The sequence below is a fragment of the Nelumbo lutea genome, chromosome 1 (assembly GCF_056320005.1).
Source record: "Nelumbo lutea isolate HS-2025 chromosome 1, American lotus-T2T, whole genome shotgun sequence".
NCBI lineage: Eukaryota > Viridiplantae > Streptophyta > Magnoliopsida > Proteales > Nelumbonaceae > Nelumbo > Nelumbo lutea.
Genome location: NC_142684.1, coordinates 191174502 through 191193966, shown reverse-complemented (window position 1 = coordinate 191193966; position 19465 = coordinate 191174502). Strand labels below are relative to the sequence as shown.

At 42.0% G+C, this 19465-nt stretch overlaps 1 protein-coding gene across 7 annotated transcripts; it reads left to right on the top strand.

Annotated features, from left to right (window-relative positions):
- The first annotated feature begins 935 nt into the window (after positions 1 to 935).
- Positions 936 to 14074, top strand: LOC148880032 (putative serine/threonine-protein kinase SIS8). 7 transcript variants are annotated; one of them, XM_088961825.1, is made up of 15 exons: positions 936 to 1694; positions 2364 to 2447; positions 4058 to 4200; positions 4570 to 4692; positions 5190 to 5748; positions 11132 to 11172; positions 11278 to 11346; positions 11423 to 11523; positions 11837 to 11915; positions 12010 to 12108; positions 12227 to 12295; positions 12522 to 12571; positions 13122 to 13203; positions 13427 to 13521; positions 13614 to 14074. In XM_088961825.1, the coding sequence occupies exons 4-15, from the start codon at positions 4666 to 4668 to the stop codon at positions 13696 to 13698; spliced, it is 1356 nt and encodes a 451-aa protein (XP_088817951.1). In that variant the 5' UTR covers positions 936 to 1694; positions 2364 to 2447; positions 4058 to 4200; positions 4570 to 4665; the 3' UTR covers positions 13699 to 14074. The 7 variants fall into 7 exon arrangements, 2 of the variants coding, with proteins under 2 accessions (XP_088817951.1, XP_088817950.1); XM_088961824.1 differs by lacking the exon at positions 2364 to 2447 and having other exon boundaries at positions 1027 to 1694; positions 4058 to 4472; XR_016104429.1 differs by having other exon boundaries at positions 1032 to 1694; positions 2371 to 2447; positions 4058 to 4472; positions 13122 to 13521.
- The last annotated feature ends 5391 nt before the right edge of the window (positions 14075 to 19465 follow it).

Here is a 19465-nt window from a genome sequence, read left to right as displayed (position 1 = left end):
TAACTACCCATTATAGTCTCTTACTGTCCATTGATGGAACTTTGGCATCTTTAAATTCAAGGCGCCAACCCTTGGCCCAGCAATAACAAGCCCATCAATATACATGTTTTTTTTTTTTTTTTTTCCCGTAAAGTATTATCATAATATTTGTGCTTGCATAAATATGATATGGTGCATTTACATACTTATATCTAAATTTTGTACGTACGGTTGTGATTCAAACCCATAATTGGATTAGATTAGGGTTGAGAATGTTGGATGAAGATTGGGTTGGGTTAGCGTCATCGGATCAGAAAATTCGGGAATCAGTCAGTTAATTGGTTCCATTTCACTTTAAAACAATTTTTGCCAAAAAAACTGTTGATTTAGTTAGTGATTCATTTATCCGAATGGTTGAATCATTGAATCAGATAATGGTTTTTGATTATTTTTTGGATAAATCTATGATGTGGGAAAGATATGATATGAAAACAGTTTTGACCAATCAAAACTCATCCATAAATTTTGATAAATAACACCTTGTTTGCTACCACGTTTATGATTCCATGTTATTGATCGATTGTTTTTTAGATATATCATATTTGCACCCTTATTTTTTAAGTTAAAATGGGCTAAATGTTCAAACCAGAAGGTCAGGCCATTTCACATGGGAACCAGTCCCAGAACGGTTCCCTATCCGGTTCGGTTTTAAACACATTGGTTAGGGTTGACCTCCCTCAACCCAAATCCAACTCGGCCCCAGTTGCACCTGTAGACCATGGAACTTAATGGTACTGCATACTAAGGTGTAGTATGCTAAGTATCTAGCCTCCTTATGTTTTCGTAATCCAGAGTCACCGATACGATATAGTCACGTGGCCGTCAATGACAAATTATTAATTAATTAATTAATTAATCCATTAAAAAGATGTATTATTGAATCCTGATTTGAGTGTAAGCAATTCCAATTGTTTTTTCCATTAAAATTGGATAATATTAGGAGCATTTTCTTTCTTTAAATTAATCAACGGACAGATTTCTGGTTTTAGGTTGTTTAGAGATCAACCGGCAACCGCCATCTCCGATCTAGGAATTCAGACAAAGCTCCCGATTCGCCCTCGTCGGTGCCTCAGCTCCTAACACCCGGCGGCGCTTCACACGCAAGACGTAATCTCTAAGGCTCTAACTCTAAAAATGGCTACAAAGTGAAAGAGAACACGCGGCGGAATGGCGAGTCATTGTCCGTCTCACGATCTGATTCCATCCCAACAAATACAAACTACAAAGTAGTACAAAGCGCGCACTTCAAGATTACGAATAACAAAAGCTACAGCGCGGTCATCCCCATTCTCTCTCACTGCCTTTTTCCTTCTACTCCCTTTCAACGACGACTATCGGACTGCGTCCACCACCACCACCATGGCTGACGAAAGCTACCGAGCCGATCTTTACCGGGTCTTCGTTAGTCGGTTCCGAGACCTGGAGATGAGTCACTTGAAGCTTCGAGAGCAGTTCGAAATGTTGATGCAGGAGAGAGAAGAAGATCAGAGGGGGAGGGGACAGGGTTCGTCAGATTCCGGTGAGGGTACGTCGGATTCCGGATGGGGTCACCTACCAGGTTTCTTCTTGTCGAGGACTCCGTACCGGAAAGTGTTGCAGTCTATGGGGCACGCTGTTCACGTATGCAAAATTTCTTCTGGGGAGATCATTTTCTGGTACCCCTTACTCCTGTTCATTTGTTTGTGATTTTATTGCTTTGCCACGACTTCTTTCTTTCTAGGCCTTGCTTTAATAATTGAAAGTAATAGTTTCAGAGAGATGAAGAGCTTTTAGATTTACGTAACTTCGGTTTACACATGTTTGATGAAATAGTTTCCTTGAAGCTTAAATATGTATAAATTCTGTTAATTCCTTTTTGGGATTATAGTTTTTTGTTATTGATTAGATGAGTTGATGTGATTTTGAGGTTTCCATCAGTTAGATATGGTTAGTGTTGTCGGGATGTACCTCTGTTACATGTAGTGGAACAGAGCATTCTATTGATGGGGCAACACTGCTGTGAACTTGTTGTGGAGCTCTTCTTGCACTTGAGAAATGGTAGCCTGAGATTTCTTACTCTTCCCTCTCGAGCTGTGGTGGAACATCAACTTCACTTCTTAAAAGGGATATCGAACCTTGTAAAGGAAATAGTAATTCAGAACATACTCAATTGAATGGCATTCGAGAGATTACATAGATTCTGACTCCTCTTTCTTTAGTTGTCTTTTGATAACTCATTATTTTTTTTTTGAAGCCATTTGATAACTCATTATTGACACACATAATTGATGCGTACAATCTTAATTATCTCCGGTATTAACTCCCTGACTCAAGCAGTGAACTAGATTGCAGTTCTAATGCAAGAAAGAAACTCAGCCGATGTTCCATGCATGCCTTTGACCTGCATACGTGGCTAGCACCACAAGATGGTATGTAACACAGAACCATACTACTGTCCAAATCTTAAATTCACTGTTTTGGCCATCCGATTGGTAAAGAACTTTACTACAAATCTACAATGTTAGGATTGTAAAGAGTGTAAAGTTTGGTTATGTTGCATTGAAATGGACTCTGAACATCTAAAAGGCTTGTTTGATAACCAAAGCGTCTGGTATGTTGCAACTTCTTGGCCAGCTTCATGTTCAAACTCCAAACTATCTAATTGCAGTACGTTCTTCTTATTAATAAACAAGATAATTCTAATTTAATCAAATTCATGGTATGTCCATTAAATGGGTGGCCTAATATTTAGATGGTCTGCTTTGATAGCAACATCATTGTCTCTGTGACATTCAAAGGTAAAAAGTAAAAAGTTGTGTTCATATTTCATGAAAACCTCTATATGGTTGGACTCGTGTCTTTTATATTGTCTTTTCATGCCATACTATTAAACGGGACTATGGGAGGAAAAATAAGTAGTGAGATTGAAACATTCAGGCAACCCATCAAATGGAATAACTAGCAATTTCAGAAGTACCATTGCCATTTTATGTATGGGAATAAGTGTTAAAAGTTATATATGCAACTACAGTTCTCCCACATTAAATTCCACAGTAATGTAACCCTCAGTGTTTAACTACAGTCTCCCACTCTTTATGTCCATTTAAAGGAGAAAATGGGAAGGCGCTAGGAAAAATTGTTATTGGTTTGAGACAAACTTTGTATCTGGTATTATAATTTGGTTAGTTTACCAGTTGGGCTTTGGCTATGATAGATGATGATGCTATAGGAAAGGAGGACTGTGGTATCAAACATATCCAGTTGCTTATCTATCAAAAAATATATCCCAGTCAATTGACATATCACAGCATGCATGTTAAGGAAATCTTATGAAGCATTCTTTTGATTTAGTTCATTTTAGAAAAATATGCTTGGTGTTTGACAGGGTTCCTTTTAGGAATTTTTTTTTTGTTTCATTTAATTAAAGTTTTCATTTCAATTAAATTCCTTTTAGGTTAAAAGTTTTAGATATCCTATTGGTCTGAGATTAGCTAAAAACATGATCTGGATACAGTTACAACAGCAGAAGGGAAAAAAAGAAACACAAAGTAGTAACATGTAAGAGATGTCCAAGACACCAAGTTTAGCAGGATTCACAGAATATGGAATCATAAATCCTTGGGCAGCTTTTCACGTTTTAAGCTGTATTTACCTGTTAATCCTATATATTTTATCTTTCCCTTCTTTAAATTTGAACCATGGGGAATTAATTCTTGTAGAGACAATGAGACATACAATTTTGAGTGGAACATAAACCAATGATTGTTTTGATAAGAACATGGTGATAGACTTGCCATTGTACTAAAAGGATTTCTATATCCCAGGAATTATGCGGCAGAGAAACTCTATGGATGGACGGAATATGAACCTGTTAATCCTATATATTTTATCTTTCCCTTCTTTAAATTTGAACCATGGGAATTAATTCTTGTAGAGACAATGAGACATACAATTTTGAGTGGAACATAAACTAATGATTGTTTTGATAAGAACATGGTGATAGACTTGCCATTGTACTAAAAGGATTTCTATATCCCAGGAATTATGCGGCAGAGAAACTCTATGGATGGACGGAATATGAAGTACTAGGACGAAGAGTTGTAGATCTGCTGATCAATGAGGAATATTATGCATCCATGGAGAAAATCATGGCAGAATTAAGCATTGGTCGATCATGGTCAGGTCAGTTTCCATTTAAGAAGAGGTCCGGTGAAATATTTATGGCGATAGCGACAAAAAGCCCATTATATGAAGAAGGCGAGCTTGTTGGTGTTATTACTGTTTCATGCGATGCAGCTGTATTTAATAATATAAACTCGCAAAACCAAAGAACACATCAAGATCGTGCACACAGCCAACCTAGACAATGGAAGCTTAACATGAAAAATATTCAGTGGCAATCTCACCCACAGATTGCACTGGTTCCACAGATTGCATCATCTGTTTCAAATCTGGTGCTTATGTGTTACACTGTCATATTTCAGTTCAACTTTCACCCTGTTATTGACTTCTTTTCCAAGCAAATATTGTTAATTATGTTTAATTAAGCAGGCATCAAAAGTATTCTTACGTCAACATGGAGATAATACTTGCAGTACATGTACAAATACCAAAAACAGGGGAGAGCAGGTCCTAGATACTGAACATATGGAATCAATGAAGACCAAAACACAAGTAAGTCTTTTCGTGTTGTTAGTGGTTCTTCTACTTCACACTCTGGTTGTCAGGAACAAGGAACCATTATAGTTATCTGTATGAACTGCTTTCCATTTCAGATTGCACATCTGAAGGAGTAGAACTGAAAGGAAATTCTTCATAAAGGATGGGCATTTTGGCATGTATTTGATATTCATTGAACCTTATAAAAAATTTATTTAGTCTGATCGCTTTGTGCAATGGAAAAATCTTGGGCTGACAAGTGTGAGAATGCTTGTTCAACTCTGAAAGTATCCACTTTGTGCAAAAAATGCCAAAGGTTAGGTCTGTATCCAGCCCACCTCCCTAGGCCCTGGATATCTGGTACCAATATTGGTTAATGGACCTTTGATCACTTTGGCCTGTCATTTAGAATAGTTTAATAGACATATAACTTCATCTTTACCCATACCACTCATATTACTTCCAATCTGAATGGATTTTCTGTTAAACTACTTCCTTGGAAATGACTGTAGGCAGGCAAGGTCCTAGCAAAGTATCTTATGAGAGGAAGAAACAATGATGACCAAAAAGACTGTAAAAGTGTTCTAGCACATGGTTCATCCAATGCTCAATCCAGCAATTCAGGGGTCATTTTTCCAAACTTGCAAAGAGGTTCATGTTCCAGTTATGCTGCTCAAGGAGTATATTCAAATGGAAATGTGGACATAGTTCAAAATGCTTTTGAGGAAGGTTCTTCTTCCTCAACCAATAAATCCACTGTTTTGACTTCTGGGTTGGAGCGTTGCAAGTGCTCTATGTCCAGGCCTGAAATTCTGTTGCCCGTGTTGGATCTTCAACATGATAGGAAGGAGGAGCCACAGACTAATACAGAGAAGTCTGAAGACTCAGAAGTAGGTTCTACATTAGGACAAAAGCCAGAACTTACACAGTCTTCACCTCTGTTGAGCTCAGGACTAAGTGTTGGTAATAGCCATGGAAGTACATCAACAAAAGGAGATAGGGAATCACACTCCACTGCTAATTGTGAGATTAATTGGGAAGATCTGCATATAGGGGAGGAGATTGGGCAAGGTATTATCATGAATTTTTTTTTGCATTAAATCTAGTTAATATTCATTACTTTAAATATGCTTGTTTTGTATTGATATATACTGGTGATAGGTTAGGGGGAAGGGTTTTGATGAATCAATTTTTTGTGATGTATCAATTTTTTGTGCTAAGTACCTCGTCATTTGGTCTGCTTCCAAGTGGTCGATAACTTGGAGGCCGAAGTGAACTTTTGCTGGATGAGGACCTGGATGCCGAGCTGGGGACAGATTAGGTGCCGAGTAAATTGGGCTGAGCTGAGTAGGTTAGGTTCCGAATTGACTAGGTCGAGCTAGGCAGGTTAGGTGACGAGCTGACTGGGCCGAGCTAGGCAGGTAGGTGACGAGCTGACCAAAGTGCCGAGTTGCCTATTAGGTGCCGACTGACCAGAGGGCTGAGCTGCCTGGTGGCGATTTGGATTGATTGTTGAGCTTCGTAGTTCTTTAGAGATCTGCAAGGAATCAATGTCAGAGGACCCGGGGTGGCTAACCCGGTGAGGTCGCTTCGATGCTTAAGTCAGTACTCTCATAGTAGGCTGCGAGCTAAAAATCACAAAGTATAAGAGTTGGAATATGCTTACTTGCCCCCCCTATGCCATTGGGGTTGGTGCATTTATATAGGCATTGTTTGGCATGGGCTTTACGCACCGCATCTGAGATCACCCTCCGGATCACCCTGAGGCAACCGCCATGCATGTTGACCACCCTCCGGATCGTTCGGCACGTGGGCCAACTTCCAAGGATCGTAGGAGTGTTAGGATATGCATGCCAAATTTGTTGGCGAGCACGTCTCATAGGTCGCCAGGTCGGTGCCTGTGCCAGGCCGCCGGGTCGGTGCCTGGGCCAGGTCGCCAGTTCGCGCTTGGGCCAGGCCGCTAGTTCGCACCTGGGCCAGGCCGCCAGGTGGGACACCATCAACTTGGCTAAGGCAAGTTGTTGCCTAAGTGGTTCCGGGTGTCACCTAGTTGTTCCGAGGTGCCATGTGTCACAATATCATTGGAGGCCAAATCCGCCCTCATCAGGTTTGGACTCTCTTGACAGTGTAGCCGGCCAAAGATAAGTAGAAGAGGAGAGAAGAAGAGAAGAGAAGAGAGGAGAGAAGAGAAGAGAGGAGAGAAGAGAGAAGGTTTGCAATGTAACAGTACTGGTGGTGCCAGCGTTTATTTTACTATATATAGGGCAACAAAAATAACAAGGGAAAAGACCCTTGTGCCCTTGAGTACAATAACAAACATAACAAAAATAAAAAAACGAAATAAAAAAACACTTTAATTAGCCAAACAGGCCCTAACATTATGCAACTAAGTTATTTTAACCTTATTCCAACCCTCCCCCTCAAGTTGGAGCATAAATGTCAATCATGCCCAACTTGTCACACAAATCTTTGTGCCGCACATGATGAAGACCTTTGGTGAAGATATCTGCAAGTTGCTCTTTCGAGCTGACATATGGTGTGCACACTTCTCCACTTTCAAGTTTCTCTCTGATAAAATGCTTGTCCACTTCAATGTGTTTCGTCCTATCATGCAGAACTGGATTAGCAGCAATATTGATGGCAGCTTTATTGTCACAGTAGAGTGACATAGGATTGCTTACTACGAAACCCAGTTCACCTAATAGATTTCTTATCCACATGATTTCCGCAACCCCATAAGCCATCGCTCTATACTCTGCTTCATCTTCACTACTGGAGCCTCTTGCTACCTCCACTCCATATACCTGTGTGAAGCCTCTTGCTACCAGTCTAGCATTGTACCTTTCAACAGTTCCATCAGCTTTGTGTTTCACTGTGAACACCCACTTGCACCCCATTGGTTCCTTCCCCTCAGGAAGATCTACCAACTCCCACGTACCATTTTTGTGTAAGGCATCAATTTCTTCCTGCATTGCATTTGTCCATTCAGGTTTTGACAAAGCTTTTGCCACGGTCTTAGGGATGGGGACACTATCCACAGAAGAGAGAAAGGCACGGTACGAAGGTGAAACATGCTCATAGGACACAAAGTTAGAGATAGGATGATTAGTGGTACAAGATCTAACACCCTTTCTCTTAGCAATAGGAATATTAAAATCATTGGGGACAGGTGAATCGACATTTAAAGGAGCAATGGGAGCAAGTGTACCTGGCTGATGAGACAGATCTGCCTCGGGTGAATCCGATGATGTTGGTTGCATAATGTCCGGCTCCATGGTTCTTGAACTTTGCTGGCTCTTATGGCGACGATGAAAAACCTGGAACGGAGGAGGATCGGGTAAAGGAGGTAGTTGAATCTGAGTTTGCCTGTTTCTCCTCAACCCTACTCTCCCTTTGAAGAGAAACCGAGAAGAACGGTTGACTCTCAAATAATGAGACATCAATGGAAACATAGTACTTGCGGGCAATGGGATCATAGCAACGATACCCCTTTTGAGATGAAGGATAACCAAGAAAAACACAAGGAATAGCCCGAGGGTCAAGTTTACCACGAGCAGGTGACAGGTTGTGGACAAAACAATGACACCCAAAAACACGCATCGGAATGGTGGATAGCGGGGTTGTAGGGAACAAGAGTTGTTGTGGGGCCTTATACTCTAGTAGTCGAGAGGGCATGCGATTGATGATATATGTCGCACACAATACTGCATCCATCCAAAACTATTTTGGCACATTCATATGAATCAGCAAGCCACGAGCAATTTCGAGAAGGTGACGGTTTTTTCGTTCAGCCACACCATTTTGTTGGGGTGTCCTAGCACAAGAGCTTCGCTGAAGTGACCCACTCGAAGCAAAGAACTTCGTGAGATCACTATGGAAATATTCCTTTGCATTGTCCGACTGGAAAATATGAATTTCCGTTTGGAAATGAGTGAACACCATGCGTTGAAAATTTTTCACAATTTGTGGCACTTCATCTCGAGATCGCATAGGGTAAACCCAAGTGTATCGAGAATAATCATCAATCAAAGTAACAAAATACTTATAGCCAGCCGCAGTAGGTAGAGTAACAGGGCCCCAAACATCATAATAAACAATATGAAATGGAAATTCAGATCTTTTATTTCTCAAAGGTAAAGAACTTTTACAATGCTTACTCAACTGACAAGTTTGACACTGTAACTGACTCACTAACAAGGACTCAAACAACTTTGGGAACATAACTTTTAACGACTCAAAAGAAAGATGACCTAAACGACTATGCCATAAATAGGCCTGACTCTCACTCGACGAACTTGTGGACTTAGTCGCCACTAGACCAGCATTATTCTCCAACACGTAGAGACCATCCACCATGCTTCCTCTACCATTCGTCTTCCCCGAGGTCAAATCCTGAAACACACATGAAGACGGAAAAAATGTGACTGAGCAGTTCAAAGAGTGAGTAATACTACTAATGGATAGCAAATTAATAGGTAATTTTGGAACATGCAGGACATTAGGAAGAGTAAGGCCAAGTGGGAGAGATATGGTGCCTCGACCAGTTATGGTAGAAAAAGAACCATCAGCTAGTCTTACCTTATCTCTCCCAAAGAGAAGGTTATATGTCTGGAACAAATTTGACTTACCAGTCATGTGATTTGAGACTCCGGAGTCAATAATCCAAGGTGAATCATAGTATGAGATGACACATGGAAGGCTGTGGCATTACCTGATGTAGACGCAAATGAGGTAGAAGGAGTAGGCCCAGAATCCACCTGGCGGAGAGTCCTACCATACAATTCCAAATGTTCACGGAAGGAGTTGATAATGTCTTCCTTAGGGTCAGAACCGGGATGTCTCTCCTGAGTTACGGAAGGACTAGTCTCTATCGATGCCATATTAGCTGAGTTATACCTTTTTTGATTCTGCTAGCCTGGTTTCTTGCCCTGATCCGGTGCTGACTTCGTACCCAAATCCTGTGCCCATTTAAGTTTTCCATGGAGATCCCAGCATGTATCTTTAGTGTGTCGTGTCTTCTGGCAGTGAGTGCACCAAAGCTTGCTTTTATCTTCTGATTTTTTCTGAGTGTCACCCCTTTTAAAGCCTCCTCCGATATTTTTATCTGAATTTCCCCGGACCGCTAGGGCAATTGACTCCCCTTCTACACCATTCATCACACTTCTGCTTTCCTTACTTGTGGCAGCATTGAAACCAAGAGCCAAGACATCACCATACTGTTCTCTTGTTTCCACCTATCATGCTCAGCACTTCTATACTTCGGTTCCTTTATTCTCCCATTGATGTATCCTATTCGCCCCCTAGCAGTGATGTAGAGTTTTATCCCCCTAGACCACTCAAGGTAATTCAGACCATCAAAGGGAATGACAGCCATGGGAAAACTCATATCCATTCCCCCACTCACTCCATTGTGGTTCCCTGAGATCTCTGAAGTAGCAGAATTCTCAGTCGACATGGTCAAACAGTTAATCAGTCCCAAACACTGGACTTAGGACCCCTCCTTACTCCACAAAACAATGCTCCACTTAGTTCACACCCACACACTCGGGTTTACCAACCAGATTGAGCACAAACAGTACCAAATTCCGGACAAAAACTGAGGTAATATTCAGCAGATTTCAGACCTGTATAGTTTTATCAGTGCCCACCTACCAGAATTTCAGAATGTCTAACAGCCACTAATCAGCAGGAGAGATCCTTCTTACTTATAGTCAACTCAAACCATTGAGAAGACAGGTCAGCATTGACCTACAATTGTCTTAACACATGAACAGGATCACACGATCCAAGAAAACTAGGGTTACACAGGTTCGACAGCATTCAGTCGCCCCAGATTCATAGGGTTTTCACTCGGCACATGACCAAGGAGAGTAAAGAAGAGAAAAAATAGGGAGAACTGTACCGGTTGTAGCTATTCTGTAGTCCATAATCAGATTTCTTTTCTGCTAGTCTGTTCGATCTGTTCTTTGGGTTGATCGATCTTCTCTTGACAGTAGGGTTGATCGATCTGCTCTCTGTTAATCAGCATTCCCGCTCTGATACCATCTTGACAGTGTAGCCGGCCAGAGATAAGTAGAAGAGGAGAGAAGAGAAGAGAAGAAGAAGAGAAGAGAAGAGAGGAGAGAAGAGAGAAGGTTTGCAATGTAACAGTATTGGCGGTGCCATTGTTTATTTTACTATATATAGGGCGACAGAAATAACAAGGGAAAAGACCCTTGTGCCCCTGAGTACAATAACAGACATAACAGAAATAAAAAAAATGAAATAAAAAATACTTTAATTAGCCAAACAGGCCCTAACATCTGCAACTAAGTTATTTTAACATTATTCCAACAGACTCCAAAGCTTGGAGTTTAGAGGAGACAAAAGTAGGTGCAATGGTCCATGCTGTCTTTAAATTTCTTTGTGTTCACTATATTATTTATATTTTATTTCTTTGTGCTTTACTTCTCAGGTTCATTTTCTGTTGTATATCGAGGAATGTGGAATGGATCGGTAATTATATATAAAATTCACAAGTTCCTTCTTGCTCTTCTTTTTCCAGAGATACAGGAATACTACTAGATGGAAAATTATTGTCCTTTTTTTTGTTTTAATCAGGATGTTGCCATAAAGCTTTACTTTGAGAATGAATATCGTGAAGAGATTTTACTGGACTATAGCGCAGAGGTATGGAAATATCCCATCAATCCTCCAATTGTTAAATGAAGCACCTGATTCCTAAATCATATATGATGCCTTACAGATTGATATAATGAAAAGAGTTAGACATCCAAATATATTGCTATTCATGGGAGCGGTGTATTCACCTGAGAGACTTGCCATAGTGACTGAGTTCCTACCCAGGTAAACTGATAGTATCTGTAAAAGGTAGAAGACAAATGTAAAGGAGAAAATCTGGAATTTGACTGAAGTGGTAACCTAGTACACAATACTTCAAATGTGGGGAGGTTTGTTGTCTGATGCGCAATTGCCTTTTGGGGGTTCTGTAATGGACATTGTTGTAAACCTAAATGGATTGTGTGACATCTGCATCCCTATTGTAATAAACACTCCTGGTGCTAATCTTGTAATTCCCTATAAAAAAACATGCACTGTTCCTTTTTTTGTTGGTAGAATAATCTTGTGATTGTATGCAATTTAATATTTATTTTTACAGGGGAAGTCTTTTCAGGACATTACATAGGAACAATCTGACATTAGATATAAGACGGCGTCTGAGGATGGCACTTGATGTTGTATGTTTCCTTCTTTGCTTCTCTTACATTTTTCATTCCATCAGAAGAATTGGTGATTTAAATCTTTTGTTATTGATAAATGTTTCCTTTTCAGGCTAGAGGTATGAATTATTTGCATCACAGAAATCCACCAATAGTACATAGAGACCTCAAATCTTCAAACCTACTTGTTGATAAAAGTTGGACTGTCAAGGTATGTTAGTGGGGTATGCCCTGCTATAAATACGGGTCTGTTGTCCCCTATTTAACAGTGACAGTTGGACGATTTACTTGTGGTTTTCTTGAAACATCTGCTTTCTTCTTGTCATCAGGTTGGGGACTTTGGCCTATCAAAATTGAAGGATGCAACTTTCTTGACTGCAAAATCAGGAAGAGGAACAGTGAGTATCTTCTTTATCCATCTTCATTCTCTTAAAATTTATTTATAAGTTACTAGGTATATCCCTGTACATGCTGTCAATCATGAAAACTGAATTACTATTAAATTATCTTTGTTGTTTCAATACCATCTGACTGATTTTCATTGTGGCTATAAATATCTCATTACTTGTTAACTATTTTGGCATTGTGTATATCTGTTAAAAAGTATTTTTATTTTTGATGCAGCCCCAGTGGATGGCTCCTGAAGTCCTCCGGAATGATCCTTCAAATGAAAAGTATCCTCTTTTTAGAACTGATGTATTGAGAATTTATATAAATTGTTACGTTGTTTCGGTAGCTACTCTGGGATTGAGAACTTGAGATGAATTTTGATCCATCTTTGTCCATAAATCATACACAATGTAGGAAATGACTGATTTGTTCTTTACTTTTCAGTTTAAAGATAAAAAAATATTATAGGAACTTCTATGTGTTTGTGAACAATTTCATGACCCTTTTACGTTTTGGTAAGAGTACAAACAACATATGTATTGATGTAAATGCAAATTTGGTCAAAAAGTACGGATGCAAACTTGGTTTGGTTTTGCTTTGATAAATTTTATATTGTGTTTGGCTGTGATGGGTACAAAAACGAATTTTGAGACTGGAATCTACCTTTCTTACATCGACCAATTTTGAGTTTCAAATTTTGCTCCCATTTTGAATGCAAAAATGTCAGGAAACACAAATTTACTTTCGTTTTTAGTACAAAGATGTAATCTTACCAAACACCTGTAAAACCGAACCAAAGTATGGATTTGCCTCAGTTCTAAATATTATGTACAGGTCTGATGTGTTCAGTTTTGGTGTCATACTGTGGGAGTTAATGACTATATCCATTCCATGGGTCAACCTAAATTCCTTGCAGGTATGCATATATACTCTTGTTTTCAATGAAATTCAAATAGTTACCATGTTGAGCACTTGTCTTCAAGAAATCAAAATAGGAGATCAGAAATCAAGTGTGAAAGATATTGCCATAAGATCTCTTTCTAAATACCATATAGGCATGAGTTGGGTTATCGGAATCTTCAAATTATCCAAAAATTACTTTCAAGTCTCAACTAATTCCTTCCTCTCATCTGTTAAAGGTTGTTGGCATTGTTGGTTTCATGGATCGTAGGTTAGATTTACCAGATGACCTTGATCCTCGTGTCTCATTGATCATCCATGATTGCTGGCAAAGGTACTCTAATCCTCGATTGATTTAACCTACTATTGCAGTGAAATTCTACAATCTACTTGGAACTGAGCATTCGTTTTATTGTAAAAAAGCAGTGATCCTGAGAATCGACCTTCATTTGAAGAGATCATACCAAGGATGACTGGTCTAATCCAGAAATTTGGAGCAGTGCCAGCTTAGAGGGGCTAAGAACTTTAGCGATGTGCAGGAGTCTGCTTTGAGTGCATTTAGATTTAAGGAATCGGTGCTTCTTCACACAAATGGCGGTAATGCAGTTGAGACATCACAGTCAACCATTAAGGGAGGTTTTAGTGTTTACAAATGGTGTTTAATTGTATTTCGATATGTTTATGCTGAATACACAAAAAGAAAATATATTTGTAATTGATTTTGTTTATACAGACATGGAAAGATGATGGCCAATCATGAGCACAGTTCCAAAAAGTCTCTTAAAAAAGAAGAGGGAAGAACAATTGTATTTTTTGCATAGAGCAAATTTTATTTGTAAAAAATTACATCTATTTGTATGAAAATCCTATTGATGGTGTTATTTTAAGGTTTTTGTTTTTTCCTCTTCTTTCAGATTGGATTATTAGATTTGCACTATACTAGTTTCCCAATTCCATTATTCTTATTGTTCTTGTGCAAGGAAGACATGAAAACTCTGGTAAGTGTTTTATTCCGTTCTCCTAACATATTAGACTATTAAGTAGATCCAGATTGGTTAGGTATTTTATTTCAACCAAGAAAGTAATTTGATGTGATTAGAAATTTGTTATATTTCTCCTGTTTTTCGTTGGTAGGTCCCCACATATTGGCTACAGAATCTTTAGGAAGTAAATTAGATTGGTCCTTGAGTTCGTGCTTGATTGAGAGATTTGAACTACTCGAACGAATTCAGAAATTTTAAGAGACTAGTAAATATGTATGTGCATTTGCATGTGACAGCATCTCCACGACAACACTATTTACAATTCATGGACAATTTTTGAACAGTTATAAGTGGGCAGTTTTTGGAGTGAAAGTAAATGACATATATGCCATTTTTTATGCCCGTTGTATGTTGCTTAGATAAGGGATAAAAATGTTTAATAAAAAGTCCAAAAATGGGGTTATTCACTCTTTTATTAGTAGTATAGATTGATATTTGACCTAGTATTTAGTAAAGGGTTGTACCTAGAAACATAATTATGAAGGTTTCAAGTTAAAATTATATTACAACTATTATATTTTTAATAGGCTAGGCCTGGTGGAACTCATGGATCTTCAATACAGCCGTCCATCTATCATGATGTACTTGGCTGCCTGGCGCTCAACCCTCCTGGTGACATTGCGTTCTATGGGGAGGTTTCCATGTAATAGGAAGCTCGTGAGTGGATCAATCCAGCTCAGTTCTGCCTAGGTGACAGGAGCGACCTCCTCTACCCCTTGGAGAATGCTATGCCGAGGTAAGTCCTCTACGTACACAGTTCTCATGGTGTTGTCACTGGTATTGGCTAGCCGGGACAGGGCGTCGGCCTCAGTGTTCTCTGACCTCATCCTTTGCTTGATGAAGTGTGACTGGAAACTAAGCAGAGCCTTTTTTACCTTTGCCAAGTAGGCGATCATAGTTGGCTCACGGGCTTCGTATTCCCCTGTAACTTGGTTGACCACGAGTTGGGAATCGCTGCAGATAACTATGTGTTTTGCCTTTACCTCTTGTGCTAGAGCTAGCCCTGCTATCAGTGCCTCGTATTTCACCTCATTGTTGGATGCCGCGAACTCGAAGCGTAACGCGTACTCCAGTTTTGTGCCACTCGAACCACGAAGAACTACACCAGCTCCGCTGCCCTGCTGATTTGAGGAGCCATCTACGTGAAGGATCCAAGGCTCTTCATCCCAGTTCACGCTTGGCCTAACCAAGAGAGATACCGAACTGGGTGCGACCTCACGGGGCTCAGACTCAACCGACCTGGGGGCATCAAGCTCACCCGAACTAGGAGCCTCGTGCTCAACCGGGCTAAGGACATCGGAGCTGAACGTGCATTCTGCAACGAAATCCGCCAAGGCATGGGCTTTGATAGCAGTTCAGGCTTGTACTGGAGATCGTACTCACTGAGTTCGATGGCCCACTTCGTCAATCGTCCAGAGACCTCGGGCTTGAGTAATACTTGCCTCAAGGGTTTGTCGGTGAGGACGATGATGGTATGGGCTTGCAAATACGGATGGAGTTTGCGGGCCTTTAAGATCCACGCATAGGCTAGTTTTTCTATCTTCGGATATCTTGTTTCTGCTCCCTGTAATATTTTACTAACATAGTAGATGGGTCGTTGGACCCGATCTTCTTTCTTTATCAGTACCGAACTAAACACTTCGTTGCTTGTCGAGAGGTACAGTTCTAAAACATCGCCCTCTTCGGGCCAGGTCAACACCGGGATACTAGCGAGGCATTTCTTGACCTCCTCAAATGCGAGTTGGCAGTTCGGGTTCCACTCGAACCCTTTGCCTTTTATTGCCTTGAAGAAGGGTAGGCAACGATCTGCTAACTTAGACATAAAACGACTCAGAGCGGTTATTCTGCCACTTAACCTCTAAATCTCTTTTACCTTTCGAGGTGGTCTCATATCTAGGATGACCTTTATTTTGTCTGGGTTGGCCTCAATACCATGCCGGTTGACGATGTACCCTAGGAACTTACTCGAGGTGACACCGAAGACACACTTATTTGGGTTTAGTTTTAGGTTAAATTGACGCAGAATTTGAAAGACAAAATGCAAGTCTTGTATTAATTCATGCGAAAACTGTGTCTTGACGACCATGTCGTCTACATAACATTCTATCTTTGTGCCAATTAAGAGCTGAAACAGCTTATTCACAAGCCTTTGAAAGGTCGCCCCTGCATTTTTCAGTCCGAAGGGCGTAACCTTGTAGCAGTACAGGCCAAACTCGGTTATGAATGTGGTTTTTTCCTCGTCGGATGGGTCTATGCTGATTTGGTTGTAGCCCAAGTAGGCATCCAGGAAGCTTAGCAACTCGTGTCCCGAGGTCGCATCCACTAGGCAATCGATCCTGGGGAGGGGGAAGCAATCTTTTGGGCAAGCTCGGTTTAGGTCGGTGTAGTTGACGCACATGTGCCACTTGCCATTTGCCTTTTTTTACCAAAACTGGGTTGGCTACCCGGCTCGGGTAATGAACTTCCCTTATGAAGTCTGCTGCGAGGAGCTTTTTGACCTCCTCATCGACCGTCCTCTAGCGTTCAGGGGCTAAGTTGCGTTTCTTCTGTCTAATGGGTCTGACTACAGGGTCAGTATTGAGCTTGTGAGTTATGAGCATAGGGTCTATGCCGGACATTTCTGCCACGGACCAAGCGAAAACATCTAAGTTACTGAGTAAGATGCGTACCAGTTCGGATCGCAGGGGTTCTTCCAGGGATGCTCCAACCTTAAGTAATTTGGTGGTGTCTTCTGCCAAGACAGAGATGGGAACAGTTTCCTCTGTTGGTGCAACTCGCTCCTCGTTCTGTTCCATAGGTCGCTGGTTACCTTGGCCTTTTCCTTGAGGGCGGCAACGTAGCACTTGCGGGACTCGAGCTGGTCACCCTGCACTACCCCGATGCCGAAGTTCGTTGGGAACTTCATGGCCAAATAGTAAGTGGACACCACGCCTTTTAAAGTGTGGGTGATCGGCCGACCTACTATGGCATTGTAGGGGGAGGGGGTCGCGACCACCAAGAAATTGTGACTGAGTCTTACCGTGCTAGGCCACGTGCCGACTTTCACAGGTACTGTGACCTTTCCCAGGGGTCTGACCTCTTCTCCGCTGAAGCCGACCAATGCGGTGTTCGCGGGCTTTAAGTCGCTATCTTGGAACTGGAGCTTGTCGAAGGCCACTTTAAAAAGGATGTCTGCCGAACTGCCTGAGTCAATGAGTATCCAACGGACTTCGAAGTCGTTGATCTTCATCTTTATGACAAGTGCGTCGTCGTAGGGGTAGTGGACCCCGCGCGCATCGTCTTCGGTGAAGTCTCTTTTTCTCCTGTCATCTGAGTTGGAGGGCTCGCATTCCCTCTTCCTTTTTTCGATCCCGCCTTCAGTCCTTTGGTTGATCTCCTCCTCCGTTCTTATGAATTTGTCCACGAGCTTGAGGAACTCAGCTACGGTCGCAGGCTGGTTGACTACCATGTGCCACCTGAACTCCTTGTGTGTCACGCCCCTCTTGGTTGCCGTGAGCTGTACCACGGGGTCTAGACGTGGTATCTGCAAGCATGCGTCATTGAACCATTTGATATAGCCCCAGATGGACTCTCCTTCCCTTTGGACTATTCCGAGGAGACTCTCCTCGGTTCAGGGGCACTGCTTGCTGGTAACAAAGTGCACGGTGAAGACCTGCACGAACTGGGTCCAACTTCTTATCGACCCGGGGGCCAGGTTCCTGTACCAGGTGCGGGCTACACCCCTGAAGGTTGTAGTGAACGCCACACACATACAAGACTCACTGGCCCTTGCCAGGTGCATTTGGGACTGGAAAGCATCGACATGGTCATTGGGGTCAAAAGACCCGTCATAATCGTCTTGAGGAGGGAGTTTGAAATCCTTGGGCATGGGGACTGCAAGGAATTCTGATGACAGGGGGAAGGGGCTGAAAGAATAGGGGCAACTTTTACCTTGTCCGAGCTTGTTTCTTCTTTACCTCGGAGCTCGGGTAGGATGCGGGTGGTAGTTTGACGACTTCGTCGGCATCTTCGCTGGTGCTTAGAGGGCCTGGTGTTGGCGCTACTTGCCTCGGTGTTGCCGAGGTTGATCGGCCCAGACTGCTAATAGTTCGCTGCCAGGACGCCGAACTGGTTCTCTGTGAGTGGGAGCTCGAACTTAGAGTGCTGAGGTGCTGACTTGACTAGCAAGGAGGTTCCCGATCCGCCGGCGAGCTGCGAGTTGGGGGTGATTAGTCTTTCCCTCCTGCCCGGGGATGAGGCTTGGCTCTTGGAGGGGTCCTGGAGTTGGGAGGCTCCTTCTCAGTGAAGGCGCCCGCTCTAAGGGGAGGGCTTGGCCAGCTTCGGAGCAGGGTGCCGAGGTGGGAGCAGTGGTTGGTTCAGAGGCAGCTGGGGGAACTGCTGTTGATAGTGATACTGAGAAATGTGGTGCAATACTTGCTGCTGATGGAGCTGATGTTGCTGGAATTGTTGCATTTGGGCTTGCATTGCCCGCATGCACTGCATCAAGCCATTGAATTGGTTTTGGATAGTCACCAGATGGACAACAGTAGGTTCGGCGAAAGTTGTCTCGATAGGGAGGGGAAGGGGAACATTCACAGGTGCCACCATGCTTGGTGCATTGAGGCTAGGGATTTCGTCCGTCAAGAGAGGGATGGTGAATTGTCCGATACATACAGTGGTGAGCTGAGGGTGTTCCCCTACAACATTCAAGTCGGCGTTGTGCCTATTGCTGCTGGAGGAAGCCATGGAAGCTAAGGTTTCTTTGAGAGAGAGAGAGAGAGAGTTAAAGGTTAGGGGAGGCTTTTTGAAGTCTTCCCGCAGACAGCACCAAATGATGATGCGCAATCCGGTCGGTCCTAGCTGCCGGTTACCTCACTTCTGACGAGATTGGAGGTGCCTGAAACAAGGAAGAAAATGGAGACTTCCGGGGAGGAATCCGATTGGAACACTCCGAAGCTCATGTTAGTGCTCTTTAGAAGGCAAGGGAAATGAGGAACTCTAAGACCAGAAAGCGCAAGAATCATATACCTCATTCTTTGAGAGATGGGGGCCTTTTATAATCACCCTGTACACTTACTTCCATACCTCTGCCAGTTCGGGTATCATTACCTCTGCCAGATCGGGTGTCATTTCCTCTGCCAGATCAGGTGTCATTTCCTCTAGCAGTTGCCAGTTGCTCGTTTGGGTGTCATAACCTCCATTGTTCCTTGTCAAGGTTGTCTCTGCCACGTCTGAGATGGCGGTGGCAGGTGGCCG

Excerpts from the sequence above, each read along its gene's own strand:
- LOC148880032 (XM_088961824.1), top strand. The coding sequence starts at position 1,399 with ATGGCTGACGAAAGCTACCGAGCCGATCTTTACCGGGTCTTCGTTAGT. Across the intron at positions 1,695-4,057 it reads TCTGGGGAGATCATTTTCTG|GAATTATGCGGCAGAGAAAC; the intron begins GTACCCCTTACT and ends TCTATATCCCAG. Across the intron at positions 13,204-13,426 it reads TCAACCTAAATTCCTTGCAG|GTTGTTGGCATTGTTGGTTT; the intron begins GTATGCATATAT and ends CATCTGTTAAAG.